General features: G+C 34.9%; 1 protein-coding gene and 1 pseudogene across 1 annotated transcript in view; both read right to left on the reverse strand.

The window, feature by feature from the left end:
• Window positions 1-23,790, reverse strand: part of MCPH1 (microcephalin 1) — a 271,418-nt gene that overhangs the window by 152,090 nt on the left and 95,538 nt on the right. The window contains exon 11 of the mRNA XM_077152989.1: window positions 22,815-22,977. Coding sequence (XP_077009104.1) covers window positions 22,815-22,977 — 163 coding nt within the window. The remainder of the gene's footprint in view (window positions 1-22,814; window positions 22,978-23,790) is intronic.
• On the reverse strand, window positions 5,035-9,183 carry LOC143676026 (calcium load-activated calcium channel pseudogene; annotated as a pseudogene).

Raw genomic sequence — 23,790 nt, forward strand, 5'->3', positions numbered from 1 at the left:
CTAAGAATGCTTATGAAAACACAACTAGTAAGAAAAGAAAAAGGGGGCTTGCTCTGTGGCAAAAATCAACAACATTTATTGCACATGAGTAGTATATATATAATTTAAACAATGGGTCCCACGTCACATTACTCTTTGTCAAACTGAATTTGTCAAACTGAGGCTCCTTTAGGAATCTAGCAAAAAAAATCTGGAAAAAGTAAATTTTTGAGTATAAGACACTTCAGATACCTAAAACACTAGCTAATTAATTGAAAATCTATCTGACAGAAACTTGTGTCACAGATTTGACCCAGAGGAATTCAGTTAATTTCAAATTGTTCAAAGTAAACTTCATTTCCTCCTTTAATCATTAAAAAGTGACTGGGGCTGTTTTTGCCATGCTCAGCTCTATCCCTACCCCCAACAACCATGGTAAAAAATTTACTTGAAAGGATTTGTGGGAGGTATAGAAACATTTTCAGGGAGAGATACATTCGTAAATCTCTTCTTTAACAAGAATAACAAAGTTATTATTAATTTTACTATTTTAAGCTAGAAACCAACATAACAAATTACAAATTTTTTCTCATCAGATTTTATTTACTAGGTTAATAGATTTTCTCTAAGCAATAAAACCTTGAATGACTTTGCTAACACTTACATTTTTGTGTCTTTTTTTAGGGGAGGAATAATAATATTTGTTATTCTTCCCCAACATGATAGTATAGTTGTCCTGGCTAAGAGAACAGAACCCATGCAACTGGATTTAAACCAAACTTCACTTATTAACAGCTTTGAGACAAGGGGCAAGTTATTTAACTTCTCTGTCATATGAAACATTACACATTATTATAAATTTACAAGAGTATCTCTGTAGTTAATGTACTGTGACAACCAAGTTATTTTTATTTCTAAGTTGCACTCAACTTAAGGAAAAGAAATTGGGGTTGCAATTGGTATAATTAAAAAAAAAAAAAGTGGTACTTATGTCCAGAACACTTTGGTGCCAGAAGACAGAAGAGATCTAGTCTCCCAAAGGGACTAACAAACTGGAAAGGTTTCAAGGTAATAATATTTTTTTCCAAAATAAGCCATTCCTCTGTATGTCCAACACAGTTCATAACATCAGTAAATGCTTCTTATAATTCAATTACGTTCTTTAAAAGGACAGACATATTCAGTAGACGCAATGGCTATCTAAATGAGGCAATCTTCTACATATGCTTTTTTTAATTGAGGTGAAATTCTTATAACACACAATTAACCATTTTCAAGTGTATAATTCAGTGGCATTTAGCATTTTCACAATGTAGCACAACCACTACTTCTCCTACTACCTCTCTCTTGTTTCAAAACTTTTTCATTACTCCAGAAAAACACCCCATACCCTCCCCCCCATCCGCTGGCAATCATTAATCAGCTTGCTATCTCTATGGATTGGCCTATTCTGGATAAGGTATCATACTAGATGTATCCTTTTGCATCTGACTTCTTTCATTTAGCATATTGTTCTCAAGGTTCATCCAAGTTATGATTTTAATGAAAGCTAATTATAGGAGTCAAGAATTCTTATTGAGTAATAATAGTAATAATAAAAGTATAATGGTGCTTACTGAGTACTCAGATGATTTTTTGATCCTTATACAGATAAGGAAAACTAGCCTTGGTGTTTAAGTGCCTTATCCAAGATCACACAGGTTATAAGTGGCAAGGTTTGCATGAAAATTCATTCTCTTATCCATTAATCTTTTTTTCTTTTTATTAATTAACGGAAAAAAAGAAATTAACTCAACATTTAGAAATCATACCATTTTACATATGCAATCAGTAATTCTTAACATCATCACATAGATGCATGATCATCGTTTCTTAGTACATTTGCATCGGTTTAGAAGAACTAGCAACACATCAGAAAAAGATATAGAATGTTAATATAGAGAAAAAAATTTAAAATAATAATAATAGTAATAAAAAAACCTATAGCTCAGATGCAGCTTCATTCAGTGTTTTAACATGATTACTTTACAATTAGGTATTATTGTGCTGTCCATTTTTGAGTTTTTTTTTTTAATGCCAAATATTTTTTTTTAATTTTTTTATTAATCAAAAAAAAGAAAAGAAATTAACACAACATTTAGAAATCATTCCATTCTACACATGCACTCAGTAATTCTTAGTATCATCACATAGATGTATGATCATCATTTCTTAGTACATTTGCATCGATTTAGGAAAAGAACTAGCAAAACAGCAGAAAAAGATATAGAATGTTAATATAGAGATGAGAATTAAAATAATAATAGTAATAAAAATATATATATATATAAAAATGAAAAAGAAAAAAACAAAAACAAAAGATACAAACACACAAACAAACAAACAAAAAACCATATTTCAGGTGCAGCTTCATTCAGTGTTCCAACCTAGTTACATTACACTTAGGTATTATTGTGCTGTCCATTTTTGAGTTTTTGTATCTAGTCCTGTTGCACAGTCTGTATCCCTTCAGCTCCAATTACCCACTATCTTACCCCGTTTCTAACTCCTGCTGGTCTCCGTTACCAATGATATCTTCCAAGCTGATTCTCGAATGTCGGTTCACATCAGTGGGACCATACAGTATTTGTCCTTTACTTTTGGGCTAGACTCACTCAGCATAATGTTCTCTAGGTCCATCCATGTTATTACATGCTTCACAAGCTTAGTCCGTCTTAAAGCTGCATAATATTCCATCGTAGGCATACGCCACAGTTTGTTTAGCCACCCGTCTGCCGATGGACATTTTGGCTGTTTCCATCTCTTTGCAATTGTAGATAATGCTGCTATAAACACTGGTGTGCAAATGTCCGTCCGTGTCTTTGCCCTTAAGTCCTTTGAGTAGATACCCAGCAGTGGTATTGCTGGGTGGTAATCCATTCTGCCATTCTATGTCTTTTGATTGGGAAATTCAGTCCATTAACTTTTAGTGTTATTACTGTTTGGATAATATTTTCCTCTACCATTTTGGCTTTTGTATTATATATATCATATCTGATTTTCCTTCTTTCTACACTTTACTCCATACCTCTCTCTTCTGTCTTTTCGTATCTGACTCTAGTGCTCCCTTTAGTATTTCTTGCAGAGCTGGTCTCTTGGTCACAAATTCTCTCAGTGACTTTTTGTCTATAAATGTTTTAATTTCTCCTTCATTTTTGAAGGACAATTTTGCTGGATATAGGAGTCTTGGTTGGCAGTTTTTCTCTTTTAGTAATTTAAATATATCATCCCACTGTCTTCTAGCTTCCATGGTTTCTGCTGAGAAATCTACACATAGTCTTATTGGGTTTCCCTTGTATGTGACAGATTGTTTTTCTCTTGCTGCTTTCAAGATCCTCTCTTTCTCTTTGACCTCTGACATTCTAACTAGTAAATGTCTTGGAGAACGCCTATTTGGGTCTATTCTCTTTGGGGTGCGCTGCACTTCTTGGATCTGTAAATTTAGGTCTTTCATAAGAGTTGGGAAATTTTCAGTGATAATTTCTTCCATTAGTTTTTCTCCTCCTTTTCCCTTCTCTTCTCCTTCTGGGACACCCACAACACGTATATTTGTGCGCTTCATATTGTCATTCAGTTCCCTGATCCCCTGCTCAAGTTTTTCCATTCTTTTCCCTATAGTTTCTGTTTCTTTTTGGAATTCAGATGTTCCATCCTCCAGTTCACTAATTGTAGCTTCTGTCTCTTTAGATCTACCATTGTAGGTATCCATTGTTTTTTCCATTTTTTCTTCTTTGTCCTTCACTCCCATAAGTTCTGTGATTTGTTTTTTCAGATTTTCTATTTCTTCTTTTTGTTCAGCCCATGTCTTCTTCATGTCCTCCCTCAATTTATTGATTTGGTTTTTGAAGAGTTTTTCCATTTCTGTTCGTATATTCAGCATTAGTTGTCTCAGCTCCTGTATCTCATTTGAACTATTGGTTTGTTCCTTTGACTGGGCCATATCTTCAATTTTCCGAGCGTCATCCATTATTTTCTGCTGGTGTCTGGACATTTGATCAGATTTCCCTGGGTGTGGGACCCAGCTGGTTGAAAGGTTTTTCTGTTAAATCTCTGGGCTCTGTTTTTCTTTTCCTGCCCAGTAGGTGGCGCTCCTGGCACTCGTCTGTCTGCGGGGCAGTCGGCCCGGGAAACCGCGCGTGGAGGCGGGGGTCGCTGGCCGCCACGGCTTGGGGGAGTGCCGGTCCAAATTGCCCAGCTGGCCCGAGACGCCAAGCGTGACGGGAGGGTCCCGCTATCCAACGTTCCCAGTCAGACCGGGGAGCCAGGTGCGTGGAGGGGACCCCAGTAGCCAGCCGCCCCGGCCGGGAAAACGCGCGCCGCTCGGGTATCTCACCGCAGCGGATTCTCCCTGCCCGTTCAGCCGTTCCAGAATGGGGTACGCTGTCTTTTTGGTCTCTGTCGTGACTCCGGGAGCTGTTTTGTATTGTTTCTGTTTCTTTAGTTGCTTTTCTGGAGGAGGAACTAAGACCCGCGCATCTTACTAAGCCGCCATCTTCTCCCGAAGTCCTCCATTAATCTTTTAAAAAACAATGAATATCTCAAAGAGAAGATAAAAACATTCTCTAGGCTATCTTTGGAAGTAGAATATAGAAGCACATGGGCTACGGAGTGAGGAAGAGCTGAATTCAAATTCAAAAATCACCATTTTCAAACAATGCGACTGAGAAATTTCCTAAAACTTTTCAAGCCACAATTTCCACTAGGGATTACTGTATTGAATTAGATAATATATGTAAATCAAGTGACACAACTGATTCATATCTTTAAATTTTCTAAGTAACTAACATCATCTAGAAGCATTTCTACCCCCAATTATGGCGTTGTTCCTCTAGTGCCTTGTTATTCAATGTGTGGTTGCAGAGCCAGCATTGTGGGCCTCACCTGGGAAGTTGGAGAAAATGAAGAATCTTGGGACCCAGACCTACTGAATTAGACTCTACATTTTAATAAGATCTCCAAGTGATTCATATATTATTAAGGTTTAAAAAGCAAAAATTTAACAGAAGTGACGTAACGAAGACACAGAAGATAGTGCTAAAACTAATTAGCTAAAAACTCTTTTCTCTTTGTAAGAGATATTATCTGATAAAAATTTTTAAATGCGTTGTTGAAAATACCATATGATGAGAAGGGAAAAAAGCTGCACACTGGTAAATTCTTGAATAACTTAAAAAAAAGTTCAGCTATATCATATACAGGTACTTAAGTCAGATTTAGTCAGCTTATATTTCACCCACATTTTTCTAGCCTCCAATAATCAAAATGGATTATTCCCAGGCTTTAAAACTTAACTGTTTCACAAACAAGCAAACAAATGAAAAACCAAACAAACAAAATTCAACAAATGGTGCTGTAATAACAGGATACTCACATGGAAAAAGAATGAAATGTGACCCCTGCCATACAGCATATTAAGAAAAACCCGTTTTACATTTAAATCTATAATCCACTGAGCTAAATTTTGTGAGAGGTGTAAGATCTATGCCTAGATTTGTTTTTATTCACACAGATGTACAGCTTCTCTTCCACCATTTGTTGAAAAGACTGCCCTTAACTTCATTGAATTGTCTTTGCTTCCATGTCAAAGATCAGTTGACTATATTTGTGTGAGCCTATTTCTGGGCTCTTAATTCTGTTCCACTGATTTTATGTTCTTTTGCCAATGCCACACTGTCTTGACCGCTGTAGCATTATAATAAGTCTTGAAGTTGGGTAGTGTAGGTCCTCCAATTTAGCTCTTCTTCAGTATTGTGTTAGTTATTCTAGGTGTTTTATCTTTCTACATAAACTTTAGAATCAGTTTAACAACATTTACAAAATAACTTCCTGGGATTCTGACTGGGATTGTGCTCAATTGGTAGATAAAGTTTGGAAGAATGGACATCTTAATAATAATGAGCTTCCCTTATCGGTGAACCTCTCTCCATTTATTTAGATCTTCTGTTTCTATTTCTTTCATCAGCATTTTATAGTTTTCTTCATGATTTTGTACATATTTTGTTGGTGTCATTTTCCCCCCCTCTGGTAACAAGACCTTTCTTTATTAGAATCTAGTCAGTTTTCAGAACAATCACACATCAATTACCAGTTTTCCATATACTGCCCTATTATTAACACTTTGTGCTTTAGTTTACTAGGCTGCCAGCATACAATACACCACAAATAGAATGTTTTTTTAGAAATCATACCATTCTACATATGCAATCAGTAATTCTTAACATCATCACATAGATGCATGATCATCGTTTCTTAGTACATTTGCATCGGTTTAGAAGAACTAGCAACACAACAGAAAAAGATATAGAATGTTAATATAGAGAAAAAAAATAAAAGTAATAATAATAGTAAAAAAAAGACAAACAATCAGACAGACAAAAACAAAAAAAAACAAAAAACAAACAAACAAACAAAAAAAAACCTATAGCTCAGATGCAGCTTCATTCAGTGTTTTAACATGATTACTTTACAATTAGGTATTATTGTGCTGTCCATTTTTGAGTTTTTGTATCTAGTCCTGTTGCACAGTCTGTATCCCTTCAGCTCCAATTACCCATTATCTTACCCTGCTTCTAACTCCTGCTGGACACTGTTACCAATGACATATTCCAAGTTTATTCTCGAATGTCGGTTCACATCAGTGGGACCATACAGTATTTGTCCTTTAGTTTTTGGCTAGACTCACTCAGCATAATGTTCTCTAGGTCCATCCATGTTATTACATGCTTCATAAGTTTATCCTGTCTTAAAGCTGCATAATATTCCATCGTATGTATATACCACAGTTTATTTAGCCACTCGTCTGTTGATGGGCATTTTGGCTGTTTCCATCTCTTTGTAATTGTAAATAACGCTGCTATAAACATTGGTGTGCAAATGTCCGTTTGTGTCTTTGCCCTTAAGTCCTTTGAGTAGATACCCAGCAATGGTATTGTTGGGTCGTATGGCAATTCTATATTCAGCTTTTTGAGGAACCGCCAAACTGCCTTCCACAGTGGTTGCACCATTTGACATTCCTGGTGTCATTTTTTTAGACAAAGATGCTTGTTGGTGTCATAAATAAGTAGTCTGCATTTTTTTTTGTGCTAGTGTAAATGGTGTGACATTTTTAATTTCAAATTCCAGTTGCTTAATCAAGATTAAGTGAACTTACAGAAAGTCTAACTAATGACGAGACAAATGGCTAGCTTTTTATTTTTTAAATTAAAACTGTGATAAGATTTTGTTACCAAGCAGCATTTAATAAGAGGTCCATTGGTTTTGGTAAACAACATTTTTAATTTCAATTGCTTATCGCTAGTATATAGTAAGAGTAAATTGTAATATTAAATTTGTATTCTTTTTCTTTTTTAGTAGCTAAAACTTGACCTCTTTATTGATATCTGGTCATATATTTGGCATGGAGGTAAAATGTAAAAACAACATACAACAAATAGCTCTGATTAAGAATTACGTAAACTAAATTTTTTCCCCCGATTTTCTCTAAATGCTCATGGATAGCCAACTTTCATGGTACATGGCATATAGCACAATTCTGAGAGTCGGTCCCACAGAAAATATTTATGTAAGCAAAACAAGAAAGATGCCATTTGTTTCTCATTATATAAAAATCCCTCGTACTTAACTAATCAACATACTTATTATGTTTTTTTGGGTGCCTTTTGCATTCTAATCATATCCAAAAGTCTAGAAATAACTCAAAACTATAAAATGGCCCTAGTGCTAAGGCTGCCTATGGCTCTTGACAAAATAGTTGCTAGTCTGATTTGAGTGTCTGAAAAGAATGACAAAGTTTTCTGCTTGATTTCTTTTTTCTTTTTTTCTGCTTGATTTCAGGAGAACTTCCCAGATGGAAGTGAAGGGCCAAGAAATCTACCTGCCTACTTGGTGGCAGTTCATGAAGGGGTAAGGCCAATAATATTCTGGATATTCTGTCTAATTGAATGGGGTATAGAGAATATACAGGAAGATGAAGGAACAGTCTGTAGTATCATGTCCCAGCAGGTTTTCATGAGACAGTTTTTAGATGTAGGAAAGGGGAGTGAAGGGCAGCTTTGCCACAACTCTACCATCAAATGTGGAATTAAACATTCTCATCAGGGCAGTAAAACAAAAGCCAATTGCAAACATGGATTTCATTCCAACCATTGACAGATCTTTGTTGTTATTCTTCAGTTTCTCTGCTTGCCTTTCTGTTTTCTTTCTGTTGCTGATCAGCTGACTCTGTTATTGTTTCCTTCTTCATTTCCAGTTTTTAATTCTGATTTTCCATTTCAGCTTTCAGTCTCTTGTATTTGTTTGTCCTGTATACCAGGACCCAGGTTATGCCCTGGGCAAGTAGAGTCAGAGATAAAAACAATGAGCAGTATGTGCAGGAGGGTGCTCATCCTGCACCTCTGTTCTTACACTTCCACCTGCTAGGGAGGGAAGTGCCTTAGTCACGGAAAGCAAATAAAAAACGACTTCCCTAGATTTCACAACCATGGAATAATAACCTGATTCTGACAGACTGAAAATTTTAAGCTTGTATTCAGCAACCTTGCTATAATCATTTATTAGTTCCAGGAATTTTTTGTACATTCTTTGGGATTTTCTGAATGGATAATCATATCATCTGCAAACAAGAATCAGGTTACCAGGAGTTCAGGGGTGGGGGAGGGATGAATAGGTAGAGCACAGGGTATAAGTCAGTGAAACTATTCTGTATGATACTGTAATGGTGCGTTCATGACAGTATGAATTTGTCAAAACCCACAGAACTGTACAAGATAAAAAGTGAGCCCTATATAAATTTTGAACTTAGTTAATCTTAATCTATCAATATTTGTTCATGAATTGTAACGTGTGATATGTGGGTGATGTGACGAGGAGAGGGGAGAGTGGGGTATATGGAATTCTCTGTACTTTCTGTGAAATTTTTCTGTAAACCAAAAACCACACTAAAAAAATAGAGTCTATTAAAAAAGAGAAAAACTGCTCAGTAAGACTCATTTTTTAAATATTGCCAAGCAATGACTGGAGTGACCCAACATTTCACCACTGTACTTAAATGTGAACTCCAAATATCTTTATAAATAACATGAGCTTGTACTTTTCTTATCAAAATGAAAAATAAATAAATATAACAAATTCCAATGTAACTAAAATAAATACTAGAAACATCACTTCATTGCTTGAAACAAAGCAGAAATTATTATTACCAACACTGACAAAAAAAAAACAAATATTATGGCTACAGAGACTTTTCTTAAATGATATTTTAATGAATTTTGATAAGAAACACATTAACTACATGGATACTTCGGTAATTTATAATGATGTGTAATGTTTTATCACATTTTTACCTTATCAAAGGCAAGAAGAAAAACTAAGGTTTTTAAAAGAAATAACTGGTTTAGTCATCCATTTACTCATTTACTAATTCAACAAATAGTTGTCTCCAAGTTATATAAATTTATATATTGAAATAAATGTTCTATTACAGTAAAATGTACACAGGATATTAGAAAGACGTACACACTCAGACACACTCAAATCTGTGAATAACAATAAATATTTGTGTCCTTTTTGTTATCAAACAAAACCCCAACTAAAAAGAATCATGTAAAAGAAAATTCATTGGAAACGTATTTCTCGGTTCACTTAAGGATACTACCCAGTGGAATCAAATAAAGCAAAGAGTGGGTATCTGCAGAGGAAAGGCATCAGAAGGATCAGACGAAGGACAAAAGCACTTCATTCTGGCTTAGCTTCACTAGAATCAAGAATGAGAGACCATGTAATGGCCTTTATGTGTCAAGGCTAAAGTCTGGAAGTCTGTGTTTATATGAGAACCATTAATTTTTGATAAATTATATAGAACATTAATACTGAAGAAGGCAGAGTTTCTTTAAAAGAACAAAAATCAACGAAAAACAACTGTGAAACAGAGCTCTCATGAACCTCAGGCAAACTCTTATTTTAATTGACAAGATCACTATTGGTTATATATTTCTCATTCTCTGGTAAAGAAAAGCCTAAAATCTTTTCTGTGGAGAACCTCCTAAGGGCAACGATCTTAGGAGAAAGGCATTATGTGGATCTATACATAAAAAGTATCAGGTAGCAGGTGGGCAATGGTGGCTCAGTGGCAGAGTTCTCACCTGCCATTCCAAAGACCCCGGTTCGATTCCCAGTGCCTGCCCACGTTAAAAAAAAAAAAAAAAAAAAGAAAGAAAGGCATCAGGTAGCAATGTTATTGTCAATGCAAAAATACAGCAGGTTTTTTAAAATCCAGTATTTTTTGTATCAGCTCTTTTCAAAAGTTGACATTAACGTTAAAGATTAACTCATAGAGGGAACTTATACAGAGACTAATACAGTTCTTCCTTGGCAATCTATATGAATCCAGTGACAGAGCTTAGAAAACATAAAAGAATGGATAGTTAAAAATATCCCCACAGTCACTGATGGATAGCTAAGACAATTTTTGAAAAGTTCCAGATGAATCAAATTATGGTTGAATTTTCTGAAGAATATTTAAAGTTAGGATATTCTATGCAATTATTTAAAGAGAGAACTGCTTTACTGAGATAATTCCAAAAGATATGAAAATGTAGGAACCTGACAGAAAGTTGCAAAGGTTAAATAAAGAGGTACTCAGGTATAGCTTCAGTTTCTTTTTAAAAAGGAGCTTTGAATTTGTGATACAATCCAACCCATACTTAGTTGAGGTCCTAGAGTGTTCAATCATAAGGCAAGGAAGAGGTAATTTGAGTAATTAAAAATTGGTGTTATTACTCAATTACTTCAAGTTAAAAACAAAATAGAAATTCACTGTCAACTCTTAAAAGCATAATTTTGAAAAGGATGGGCAGTAATAAGTACCCAACAAAGATGAATCCCTTGATTTATTGATTTTTAGCCTTATCCATTTAAGTTGTTCGCCAAATAAAGAAAGTTTCATTTCAATACATATAACCTTAATCTACCTGCCCTAACACCTCCATGCCAACCAGCCTACAGATTGAAGTTTTTCACAAAGCAACTCCCAGTTTAACACAATAAAACCAAATTGTTGGGTGGGCCCTGGTGGCTCGGTGGCAGAGTTCTCACCTGCCTTGTTGGAGACCTGGGTTCGATTCCTGGTGCCTGCCCATGTAGAAAAATAAAAATCCAAATTGTCAAGCACTGGGAATACTATTTGGTTTTCAACTGGCAGACTCAGAAAGCTTGAATCATTTTTCATACTGCCGTATCTAGCTACCAACTGATATCTCTGATCCAGCCACAGCACTATATCTAGAAAGAGTTCTACATATTCACTACTTCCATTTTTTACTTGCCATTTAACTCAGCAACCATTCTCATAATTCAAAGTTTTTTCAAAGTCTCCCAAAACATACATATAGTCAAGTCCAATAGTTGAACTCTCTCTCTTTCTTGAAACAGTTCTTCTTTTGACTCAACACCATATTTTGGGATTCTGTCTATGTTACTAGCTGATCTTTCTTGGTTTTCCCTGCTTGCTTTTCTTCTTTCTCCCTGACCTCTAATTTGGCATAACTCGGGGCTTAGTCCCATACTTAGTTCTCTTCTCATTGTCTATTTCCTCTCTGTATCATGGTTTTAAGTACCAATTATATTTTGTTTCCTAAATGAATATTTACAGTCCTGACCTTTTCCCCTGAACTTTTATATATAATTTATTATGTGTATAACAAAAGACTTGAATGTCTTTTACCACAAACCCTGCAAACATTTTTCTCCTTCAGTATTCTCTATCTCAATAAGTAGTACTGCTAACTATCCTCAGTTTCTCAAGTAAAAAATCTAAGTAGGAATCATCTTTGCTTTCTCCATTCCTACATACTACATATTATCAAATCCTGTTAGATCTTCCTAAAAAGAAGCCGAATCTGTTCTTTTCTCCATCCATCTACTACTACCCTAGTCTTAGTCATTACAATTTTTCACCTAAATTATAATAAATTGCCTCCTCTGCTTTTGCTCTTGTCTCCCTACAATTCACTCTTTACAGAGAAGCCAGAGATATAAAAGCATGCAACTTTCTGGTTAAAATACTCCAATCACTTCCCAAACTTCTGATCATGACCTACAAAGCCATGATTTGGTTCTTGACTGCTGCTCAAAAAGGATTTCATTCTCCTCCTCATTAAAAGTGCCTCAGGTCTTTCTCTTCCTTGGAAAATTTCAGCCTTAGAACTTTTGCACTTGTTTTTCTGTGCAAGTGTATTAAGTAGTTCTGTCCAGCATGTTTACATAAATAAAGAACAAATTATCAAAGTAAAGATTAGAATTTCATAAGGTGACTGAACCTCATTGGTAATAAAGTTCATGGCTGCTTTCTAGGGTGATCTCACAATTTTCACTCTAAAAAAATAACTTTCCATGCTTTCAAACCCTACCATTAGTCATTCCTAGATGACAACCGTGGTCTTCGTAATGTGCAAATAACTCACGAAGGGCAATACCAAAACCTTCAACTTTCAGGTGAATCACTTTTTCATATCTGTTTTTAATCATGAGATTATGGAATTGGGAAAGCAAGTATAGTACAACCAAAAAGTGCATCTTGGGTCTTGTCAGGATAAGATGTATAGAAGAGGGAAGGTAGAGGACTCCAAACAAAACCACCTATTCTCTGTGATTCCAAGGTTCAATTCTATTGCAGCTTTTGTATGAACTTTTGCAGAGAAATAGGTTGGGCATTTTTCAGTAACTATCTTAAGAGAAAGGAGCAAATAAACCGTTACAGGTTATATGTCTATCCCAAAATGGAATCCATTATTTTAATAATGAAAATTTATAAATTGAGTATATTTTAAATTGAGTATATTTTAAGATTATTATTCATGGTCTCTGCCTTAGAACAATGCCTTTAATGAGACTATTTCAAAGACCTACACAAAAGCTATTTTTGTTAAATGTCTCAATTACTAAATAATTTTTATTATCTTACAGTTCTTAACTACTACAAAAATTTTTTGTAAGGTAGATGTGAAAATGCTTTGTTGGGCATAAAGTGCTTTATAAAGGTATAAGCTGTGGCAGAGTAATAAGACTTTCGAATCAAGCAAATGAAAGTTCAAAACCTGAGCTTGAGATCTTTATCTGCTTGGTATCATCAGTTCCTAGCACAGGGTTGCAGTCAACAAAGAATACTCAAGAGAATGTATGAAAACAGTTGAAAAACACTGGAGACAAATGTGGTATTCCAAAGCACCATTTGCTTAAAAAATATTCTTAGAATGTGCTAAAAAATCAATCTAGGAACTTAAGGTAAATAAAAATAATAGTATTCAAGACAATTCCTTTTAAATAGTTTTGGAAGGGCAATGTGATGTACTAGAACACAAATAAAAAAACTCAGATTCTAGTTCTGGTTTTAAGAGTAATGATAATTTTAGCAAAATGACAGCCTTTTTCAAAAGAGAGGCATTGGATTGCATCAACTACGTGTTTCCTTACAATTCTAACATTTGATTCTATATTTATGCCAATAAAATGTTTTCTATTACATTGTTTACTGAATTCAAGATGAGAAAGACAAAAGTGAATTACATACGTGAAGAAAATTCCGTATGACATCATTTTTTATTTAATTAGCAAATTAGTTAATTCCATTGAAATTTGCTGGAGAAATGGATTTAGCTTTCAAACCCTATATTTGCATTTATAAATGATTTAGCTTAAAAACTGCATTAAACTTTGTTTATAAGCCATTTAGAATCAACGTTTTTTTAAAAACTTGAATGTGGCTAAATTATTCATCATTTATCTATTGTGTCTTTGAAAGGAGGACAAAGCTGGAAAGGAAGAAAAGCAGTTCACAGGGATATTTTACTTATCTTTTAGTGAAGAGGGAGTTTCACTAAAAGATTAGGTGGTTTAAATGCAAAATAGAATTGTAGATAACCTTAGGAGAATTTAGAAAACACCACTTAAATGTGAGAAGACAAGAATTTCCAAAGAATTAAAATGGCAGTATGCATCAACAAAACAAAACCAAACCCAAAGGGGGCATTTTGCACAAATCAATTTATATATATATATATAGTTGTTTTACTTCCTGTCTTCCATGAATAGGAAACAGAGTAAATCTTGTCATGGTTTTCTCTTAATGAATCTGCAACAGTTTGGTCATGAAGGAGAAAAAGCACAAATTATTCTTTCGGTAAAACAGTAAAATTAACATTAGAAATATAAACCACTGTAAACATACAGAATAGTCTAAACAGTTTTCAAAACAAATAAAAATATTAAATAAAAATTCAAACAATTCAGTTAAAAAACCACCAAAATTTTATTTTTTGATATCACTGAGACACATACAACCATGCTATTTGGGAAAATTAATGGAGTTCTCCTTTACAAGACATTTCCAGAGGACACCACACAAACACTGAAAAATATTCTCAATAATGTTTTCCTTGGAAGCAAATTTATACTGCTAGCCAAAAAGAATATTTTAAAAATCTCTCAAACTGGATTGGGGACAGGGATAGAAGAAGGAGCATAGAGAGAGTTATTCTTTTTGCATTTATGTGTAACCCTCAGGTTTGCAAAGACAATGTGATTAACCTTAAAGTATATAATATGGACACATCCAATCTTGACCCTAAAAGAAATTGTAGCCTGTGAATTTCATACCTAAAGTTATATATGTGCTGTAGATGAGTATTAAGTTGAGCATTAAGCTTTAGAAATTATGTAAAGTGACTTTATTAATAATGATGGCAACCATCCTCTCTCAAAGTTTATTATTAGGTTTGTTCCTTTAAATTCCCTTAGAAAATTAAAAGCATGAAGCTTTTATTTTAACCTTACTATCTTTATCTCATTTAATACCGAGTTTAAACAGGCGGAAAGATCCACTTCATTCTAAATTTTTTGAAATTCTGATTAGTTAAACATCATTAACCTTGAACACAATGAACCATATCATATCGCGCATATACAATTAATACATTTGTACTTGTGGTAGGCAAATGGCCACCCCAATACAAGTACATCCTAATCCTCAGTGAGTATGAGGATCATCTGTGTATGTTACCTTACATGGCAAAAGGAACTTTGCAGATGTAATTAAATTAAGGATTGTGAGATAGGAGGATTATACTGGATTATATAGGTGGGTCCATATAAACCAAGTGTACTTATAAGGAGAACTGAGGTTCAGTCATGATGATAGAGGCAGAGGATGAAGTAATGCTATTCCTGGAAGGCGGCCATGAGCCAAGGAATACCTATAGACTCTAGAGGCTGGGAAAGGCTTTTCAAGAGCCTTCAGAAGAAATGTCAAACTGCCAATCCTTGGTTTTAGCTCTCGAGGACCTATTACAGACTTCTGCCCTCAAACTGTAAGATAATAAATCAGTTTATTCTAAGCCACTAAGTTTATAATGACTTTTTACAGCAGCAATAGGAAACTAATAGGGTTCTATCGATCTTTTAGTGCTTATTTAAGAAAATCTCTTCTGGCTAGGTTTGCTGACTATTTTTCAAGAGTTCCGTAGATGACGTGTGTTTCAGATGCTACAGTCACTCAATAATTAGTAAACAGAAGCAAGCATTTTTGTCCCTCACTTCCATTAAAGTCTACTTTTATACTTATTTGTTTTCTTGTGTTACACATATTGAGTGCCTTCTCATTTCTATCAAGATGTATTTTTCATGTTTTGCTTGTGGTTACCCTAGGGTTAAAATTTAACATTCTAGATATAAAAATATTATGTTTTGTACAATACAATACCAACTTAACTTCAATAGTATGCACATATACTTTCCCTATACCCCTTTGTCTCCTCACCATTTTCTGTACTTATTACCACTTATATCTTTGTACTTTGTATGTCCCTAAATTTAAATTTATCACTATTTTTTAAAGTTTTATGTTTTTAGATCAGTGCCACACACTTTATAACACACTCACATTTATACAAAAATTCCATGCTCGCAAGTACAAAAGGCAAAGAACTGCAAAGAGTCTAAGCAACTACAAAAACAACTACATTTAATGGTTAATACTGCTGTACCCATTCCCCATTTTCTAAGTCCAGAAGAAAACTGTAAATGCCATCCTGCACATGGACTTCACTTTTAGAAGTTGGAGACTATGTGTCGTTCTACACATGTCTGGGTTTCCACAGAACTGAACTGAGACCCTATCATGTTCCAGGCCAAACTGGCCAAAAGGAAATCATCCATGGCTGAGTTTCAGTACTGGTGAAAAACAAACTCCTCAGGGTTTCAAAACCAGAATTCACCGTCTGTGTTTTTGTACATTCAACTGAACTTTGCTTTCTAGAGCATGTTTTTTAAAAAATCCCTTCTGTTTGGGTTTCTGTGTCAGAAGAATCAGTGCTCACGGAAAAGCTCTGTAGTGTTACAGAATATTGCCCAAAGGTAGATGAAGGCTACTGTCTAAAAAGAAGTTTAAGTCTGTCTGTGTCTGTGTATCAAACTTTCAAGGCCCAAGAAGTTAGCATTTCCCCACAATTGTAGGACTCAACAGAGGTGTCTGTAAGTGAAGTCAGTTTGGGTCTCTATGTCCAGGGATTCCAAGACTGGTTCAGCTTTCATAGCGCTCTATGAAAGAGAAGTGCTAAGTTCACTCTCTTACATTTGAGTTTGGATATTTGAGGCTGAAAGAACACTTCAATAGCAAAATCTATTGCAGGATTCTGGGTTGGGCCAGATGGGAGCTGTGTTCATGTCAGACAAAAGACTGTGATTATCTAATGTCTGACCTGGAAAGTTACTTGACAAAATGTTTTCTAATTTATTAATCGCTTAATAAATCTATGGTTTGGTCTGATTATCTGTCATGTTTTGTGAAGGAAGCATACTATTCTGTTCACTGAAGTTAATAATTGGTACAGATTTCTCACCAATTAACTTGATTTAAAGTCTTAGGGTCATTCTGAGGTTACAAACCATGAGTCATGGTCTCTGTTACCAAACTGTAGCTTATAGTACTGTCTGTAGACCTTGTGTACCCGGTCATCTGTGGAACTTTGTACTCCACCAGTGTGAGTTTCTCTGGAGATCCCTCCGAACTGGAAATAAGCATCTAAAAAAGCATCAGTTTGAGCGGTGATAGATGAAGTCACTTTAGAACTAGGCAACAAGTTTGAGTATGAACACTAATATGAAGTGATAGTGTTTGGTTGATGAGAACCAAACATCAACCAAATGTCAAGTTTGAGAACAAGACAATAGAGAGGAGTCTGTGTAGAAGGCATGAAGCTCAGTGAGGCATAAGAATAATTTATCTGCACACTGATGGAAGAAATGCTGTTCTTCTGACATATGTTCCCTAGTTGTAAAGTAGTAGGTGGACTTTCACTCAAGGTAACTTGAACACCTGTACTAACTCGCTCAGCAGAAATGCAAGTGACAATTCTTGAGAGAGGCAGGCTCTCCTTAAGAGAGCAAGCCTCTGAATCTAGGCCAAGAACCAGAGTTCCTATAACAAGGGAAGTAAGTGAATGGTGTCCAAGGGAGAGCCCTGATGATCCACACCTACTACCACAGGCTGGGCCGAGCAGTAAACTGTAGCACACACAAAGACAGGTATAGTAGAAAACTGCAGAATAGGTAGTTTAACCAAAGTCACTTGGGGCTTTGATAAAGCAACTTCTGAGGATATCTTAGAGGTGTTGTAAGAGTATTTTCTGGCATTAGAGTTGCAAGAGTCTTCAAAGGAAGCTACTAGCTTTATTTCTAAAGTTTCTAGTTTGTGTGTGTCTGGTCTAGAGGTTGGTTTATTGAGCAATGATTCAATGGTCTTTTTCTGACAGCTTCTGGTTGTTCATGGAGTTCTTCATCATCCTTTTCTTACTAGGTGGATCCCTGTGCTCAGCCGGGATCTCATGGCCAGTTTGGCAGTTCTACTGGCATAAGGACAGCAACATGTGTACTGGAAGGTCTTGCCACAACCCTCTATGTGTCTTTTCAAGTCCCAATCAATACCATATGAATTGCTGCACTTGCTACATTTATGCTTCTTTTCAGTATGCATTTTCATAAAGTGTCTTTCCCCAACTGGGGAACATTCCAGCCTCTACTCTCGCAAGCCACTTTCTGTTGACACCTCTAGTTATGTTTGGTAAGTCGTGAGAATGCCTACTGAGGTCATACCATCTGTGTTTCATCCTCAGGAAGTATATGTAAGACAAGTGAAATACCTGCAGGTGATGGCTCTTGACCAGGTACATGTAGAGCATCAGGCTGTTGGGCAGAATCTTGCCACAGCTGCCCATGGTGCACAGGATGTTGGTGTGCAAAACCCAGGACAGCTTGCTCACCAATGGCTGGATCAGCTTCCTGGCAGGCAGTGCCAGCCTCTGCTGGCTGCCCCTCAGCTGTCCAGGGGGACTCCATGGTCCTGAGGCCATGGTGGTCCTCACCCCCACAACATTGTAGAAGGTCTTCAGAGTGCTTTCTGATCGAAGTGTGGGGGTGGCTAGTACAAGGAAGGACAAGAAAGGAGAAAACCAGAAAAGGAAAGAAAAATGGGTGAGCCTTCCAGGGTTCTTTGGTATTCTAAATGGTCCCTTTTGTTTATTGTGAATATTGGTAGGAATGTCAAATTTGGTGTGAAACAAATGTAGATATACAATCTTTAATTGCACAAAAGAACATATTCTTTTCACACTACAGATTGTCCACAGAAATTTATAAGGCACAGTGATCAATTTCATACCCACTAATAATATTTGGCATATAATTTATCTATGAATTCTATATGTACTAATTTCTTTCAAAGTTAAGACTTGAAGTATCCATATTATCACGGATTATCATACTTCTGATACTAAGTTAATTTTCAGAACTCTTTCCTTCTTTCACCAAATACCACATTCAAGAACAGTACATTGATATACTGCATATATATATATAATATTTCCTTCAATGCAAAATATATAAAGCATGTGCTTATGGTAATGCAAAAGCCACCTTCATTGCTAACAATTATTCAAAATATTTGATGATATTAAGTAACCAGTGTACCAACCAGTAATATGGAATGCAACTCATTCTTATTAATATATTTAGCTATCAACTTCAGTTAGGTCTGACAATCTAATTATATACTTTACAAACAATTAAGCTGCTATTAATTAAACCATGCAATTGTTTAAAATGATAGTTTTTCACAATTCTTTGTAATATAAATGGTTTATAAGAAGATTGTCTATTCAAAATTACTTCCAGATCTGAGAATAAAATCGATTGTATACCAAACAATGATTACATTAAGGAGGATCTCCTCTTAAACAATTACTTAAACAGATTGTCTTTCTCCCCAAATCAGGGCTCCTTTTTCCAACTCAGATTCCCTCAACCTAACTTTAAAGCCCTCTACTGTAACTAAATTTTTAACCTAAAAGACACATCAGGGATAATTATGTCCCATTTACTCATTTTATAGAAATGTAACTGGGGCTCAAAAGGTAAAGTGACAAATGAAATAGCAATTATGGTTACAACTAGCCTGAAGGATAGAAGATATAATTCCCATTCTAAAGATGAGGAAAGTGAGGCTCAGGAAGGAAAGTATCTAATAAAGATTGGAATCTGGGAACTGAGCCAAAAAAGCTATGCTTTTTATCTACGATATCAATTTTGAGCATCTAAAATTTTACAGTGTAGAGCAGAAATCAGTCCTAGCATGCAACAGAATGGGTTCTGGCTCCTAAATTATTATCTGTAGATGATTATAGACTAGGTCTTAATTAATAAGGCAAATAATTTGAAAAGTAAGATATTTGTAGAACAGATTGCTAAAATATAGGTATTATTAGTGTAAAAATAGGATCTTCATGAAAATACTGATAATCTTTCTTCATTTATTTGATAGCATCAATGGAAATAAGTTCTAAATATCCCAATTTTCTTAGCATAAATACTTGAGTACACAAAACTTTTCATATTCTTTAGTGGAACTCCACTCAACACTGGGAAATCTGTAGTTGTCAGTGATGTATACAATAGAGCCGAATTAAAGGAGGTTAAATTTTCAAATCAGGACAAAAGTGAGAATTTCTTATAGTCAAATTTCTCATGAAATTCTATTGTATTTCCCATTAAGATTAATACGTATACATGTTTTGTGTAATTTATAATAGCGCACAATAGTTTCTATACATTCTATTAAAAGAAGAAAATCTACAGGTGTCTAGGTGCTCAAATCAGCCTGTCTGTAATAAGATAAGTAAATCATTCCAATAAATGGGGGAAGTAAGGCATTCTAAAGTGTTCTTATTGCCAAGTGTTAACTTTGTAATTTATTACTATTAATCCTATATCTCACTATTAGTAAATATGTTTATTATTGTAGGGTTTGAAGATCGGAGTTGCAGGTTGGGATGGGAGGGTGGTTCTGAGCTCAACATGTAAATTAAATGCACATAAGATGAAACTTCACTAGGCCCTATCCCATATATCATATATCATCAATTTTAACTCCAGTGGATTTTCTTTACGATAATTCTGTTAAGAGAAATTGGTAGGAAATAGATTGATAATGCCATCAATTTATATGTTATTTAATATTTATTTATTTAATATTCTATCCATTAAGCTATATCTGAGATAAAACATGCATAACATAATTTAACAGTTGTAATAATTGATAAAATCAAAATTATACTGAAACTAAAAACATACACATGTATTTCAAAAAGGGATTTCAGGATGTATATGTACGTGGGGAAGCAGGGCAAAGAGTCCATCACAGATGTAATATGGCATTCTTTATATAAATCAAATTCTTATAAATATCTCTTCATTTAGATTTTTTCCCCTACATTATTCCTTTACTTCACAAATGCTTCCATATCAGGAGCGGGGGACATAGAAGTAAATAAAATAGTCTCAATATTTGTCCTCATATAGGTCATAGTCTAAGGGAAGAGAAAGATGTTTAGCAAATAGTTACAGAAATAGTTATTTGCAGTTTTGGCAAATGTTACTTAAAAATGTACAAAGTATAGTTTAACCTATTTTTCCAGGAGAACAAGACATGGTCAGAGGAGAGTTTATTACAGAAGAAACATAAAGTGAAACATCAATGAGATTTACTTAATATTCTTCATTGTATTACCAAAAATAAATAAATAAAAGCAGCCAGATACTTCTATGTGCGTCCAATTTGGCTGTGCTCTTAAAGGACAAATTCCTACTGTCACATAATTTGGCTTCACCAAGAAGCTTTACTGGGGAAAGAGTAAACTACCAGGGTGATGATTAAGAAAAAAGAAGACAAAGGAATAGGACACCAATTCTCTTTTAATCCCATAGAGAAACAGTCTAGGAATGCTAGCCCTTCAGCATGACTGTTCATTTTGGAAGGGTGCTGCCCCTCATCTCTCTCCCTCTTCATAGAACTAGTGTAGTTACTCTGTCAGTTGGGAGAGAAGGATAATTAGCAGCTTGGCACTTTACATTCTGGATTTGGATTTCAAACTTTATAGACTATCTGAGAATGCCAACAGCCCAATACCTGGAGGCCTTAGGAAAAAGCAGGGGTGGAAGGGGCAGGTCTAGTGTGATTTTAGATTCACATACAGCCCTTTCTACAGAGAGAACCCTAATCCTACCCTGGTCTCCACTGGCTCTCTTACAGGTACCCCACAGTGAAGCTACCAAGACCATTTTTGCAATTCTGCTCTTTACAACAGGATTCCATGTGATTCTATTAATAAAAAGTAGAAAAAAAAATCCAAATCACAACAGGCTAATCTGAGCAATACTTCTTAATGCTAACTCTGTAAAGAAAAAAGAAGGAAGAGTTAATTGATGAAGATAGAGACATTTTGAGTTGGAAAGAAAAAAAGAGAATTCGTTCACTGAAAATAGTCATAAATTATATCACATATAAAAAAAAAACCAAAAAACCTTAAAGCAATACTAATAAACAATTAGGTGTGGTATTTTCCAGTTGCGATGAATGCAGATAGTACATTTTTCGAAATTTCAACTTTTCCCGTTTCATTACTTTAAGCACTAATCTCTTAAATCTCTTGTACTAGATAGTTATAGCCATTCTTAAAAGTACATCTGCAATTTGTTTGTACATTATAATTCTACTGGTTTAAATTAATGCGGTATTCATATAGTAGATTCTTGAATAGGGGGAGGGAAGTTGTTTATTTAATGGATGCAAAATAGTAATACAAGTAATAAATGTGCTCTCCTAATCAAAGAGCAATGCTTTGGAGTGACCATAGGTTGAGGATCAAAGTTAAAATGAGAAGGAATGACCGATAACTTCAATTTTTATGAAGAACAAAAAATGACATATTTTTAAAACTACCTTTAACACAGAAAATAAGGGCAAATGATATTACAGATAGATATGCATAAGATAAAAACATGCACAAATGGGATTAAATGAACATATTTCATCTGACTAAATCCATCTGAAACAATCAATGAATTCTTTTGGTTTTTTAAACACATTATTTCTTAGAAACCTGGAAGAAAAATCACCTGACTGAGAACACATATTTTGTATTTTTACTCCAAGTTTGCTCTAATCTTTTTTCTGCCAGTGGCCATCTTTTCTTGCTCTATGTTCTCATCACACTACTGTTCCCCATGGGTTTAGCACTGGCTGAAAGCTGATAATCCTAAGGAGAGTTCAAGGAAAGCATGGTATTAACTGCTAACAGGAAAATATGCAGATGAACAGAGTACATTGGCATAAGTCTTAATGTCATCACCTCAGAATGACCAAATCCATCAAAATGTCTTCTGTTGTAAAATAAGTATTCAAATATAGGGCTTACCCATTCATAAGAAAGAATCCAGCAACCACGTGCAATTCCCAGAAGCACATTCAGTGTTCGAAGAGGCTTCCCTGTGACCACATGAGTAGTAGTTTTACACACGTCCCAGGAAAATGAAAAGCCTTTCAATTTATTCACAACTTGCATGATGACATTCTGCTTTCTATAAAATAGTGGGGAGAGATGATCAACAAAATGAATGTTTCCTGCGTATGAACACCCAGGTTATTACTCTGGGGAGAAAAAACTATAAAGGTAAATTTTTTGATTCCTGCTTTAGTATTTATGTCTTAATTTCTTTACATTCAATGAGTTCATATTTCAGGAAAAAAGAAATCTTGAGATCTCAAATCCTATCTATTTTAGTAGATAAGAAAACTGAGGTCCAGGGGCTTTAAATGGCTTACCAATGATCACTGGACTGATGATTAAGAGCCCAAGGATTAGAAAACAGACCTGCTAACACCAGCCCAATTCTCTTTCTGTTAGAACGATTATTCACTTTTCAGATCCATTGAAACCAGCTTGCCCATTCACATATTTTACTTTGAAACTATAACATTTATTTAGTGTCAAATATACCTAATGAAAATGGGAGAAGGGGGGTGGTAGGGAAGGAGAAAGACCCTTTTTAAAAACCAGCAGATGAAATCTTTAGTATCTGGTTCTTTTCATGGTTTAAGCCTTCCCACCCAATCCACCTTTTTTCATTTTTTAATAGTCTATCCAACATCTTCAAACTAATTCACATTTCTTCCTCTTTTCTTTTTACAATCTTCTTATAATTGTAAATTTAATCTTCTTTAGCTCTTGATATATATTCATGTTCTCTCTCTCTCCACTTCCTTCCACTCTCCTTCCTCAACAATTTTTTGGAAATCCCCATGAAATACAAAGGATATGAAAGGCTTCGTAAGCCACACAATGACATACAAAATAAGTTAAATGAAATTTTCTCCTCTACAAGGGAAAGAGT

The sequence above is a fragment of the Tamandua tetradactyla genome, chromosome 3, assembly GCF_023851605.1.
Source record: "Tamandua tetradactyla isolate mTamTet1 chromosome 3, mTamTet1.pri, whole genome shotgun sequence".
Lineage (NCBI taxonomy): Eukaryota > Metazoa > Chordata > Mammalia > Pilosa > Myrmecophagidae > Tamandua > Tamandua tetradactyla.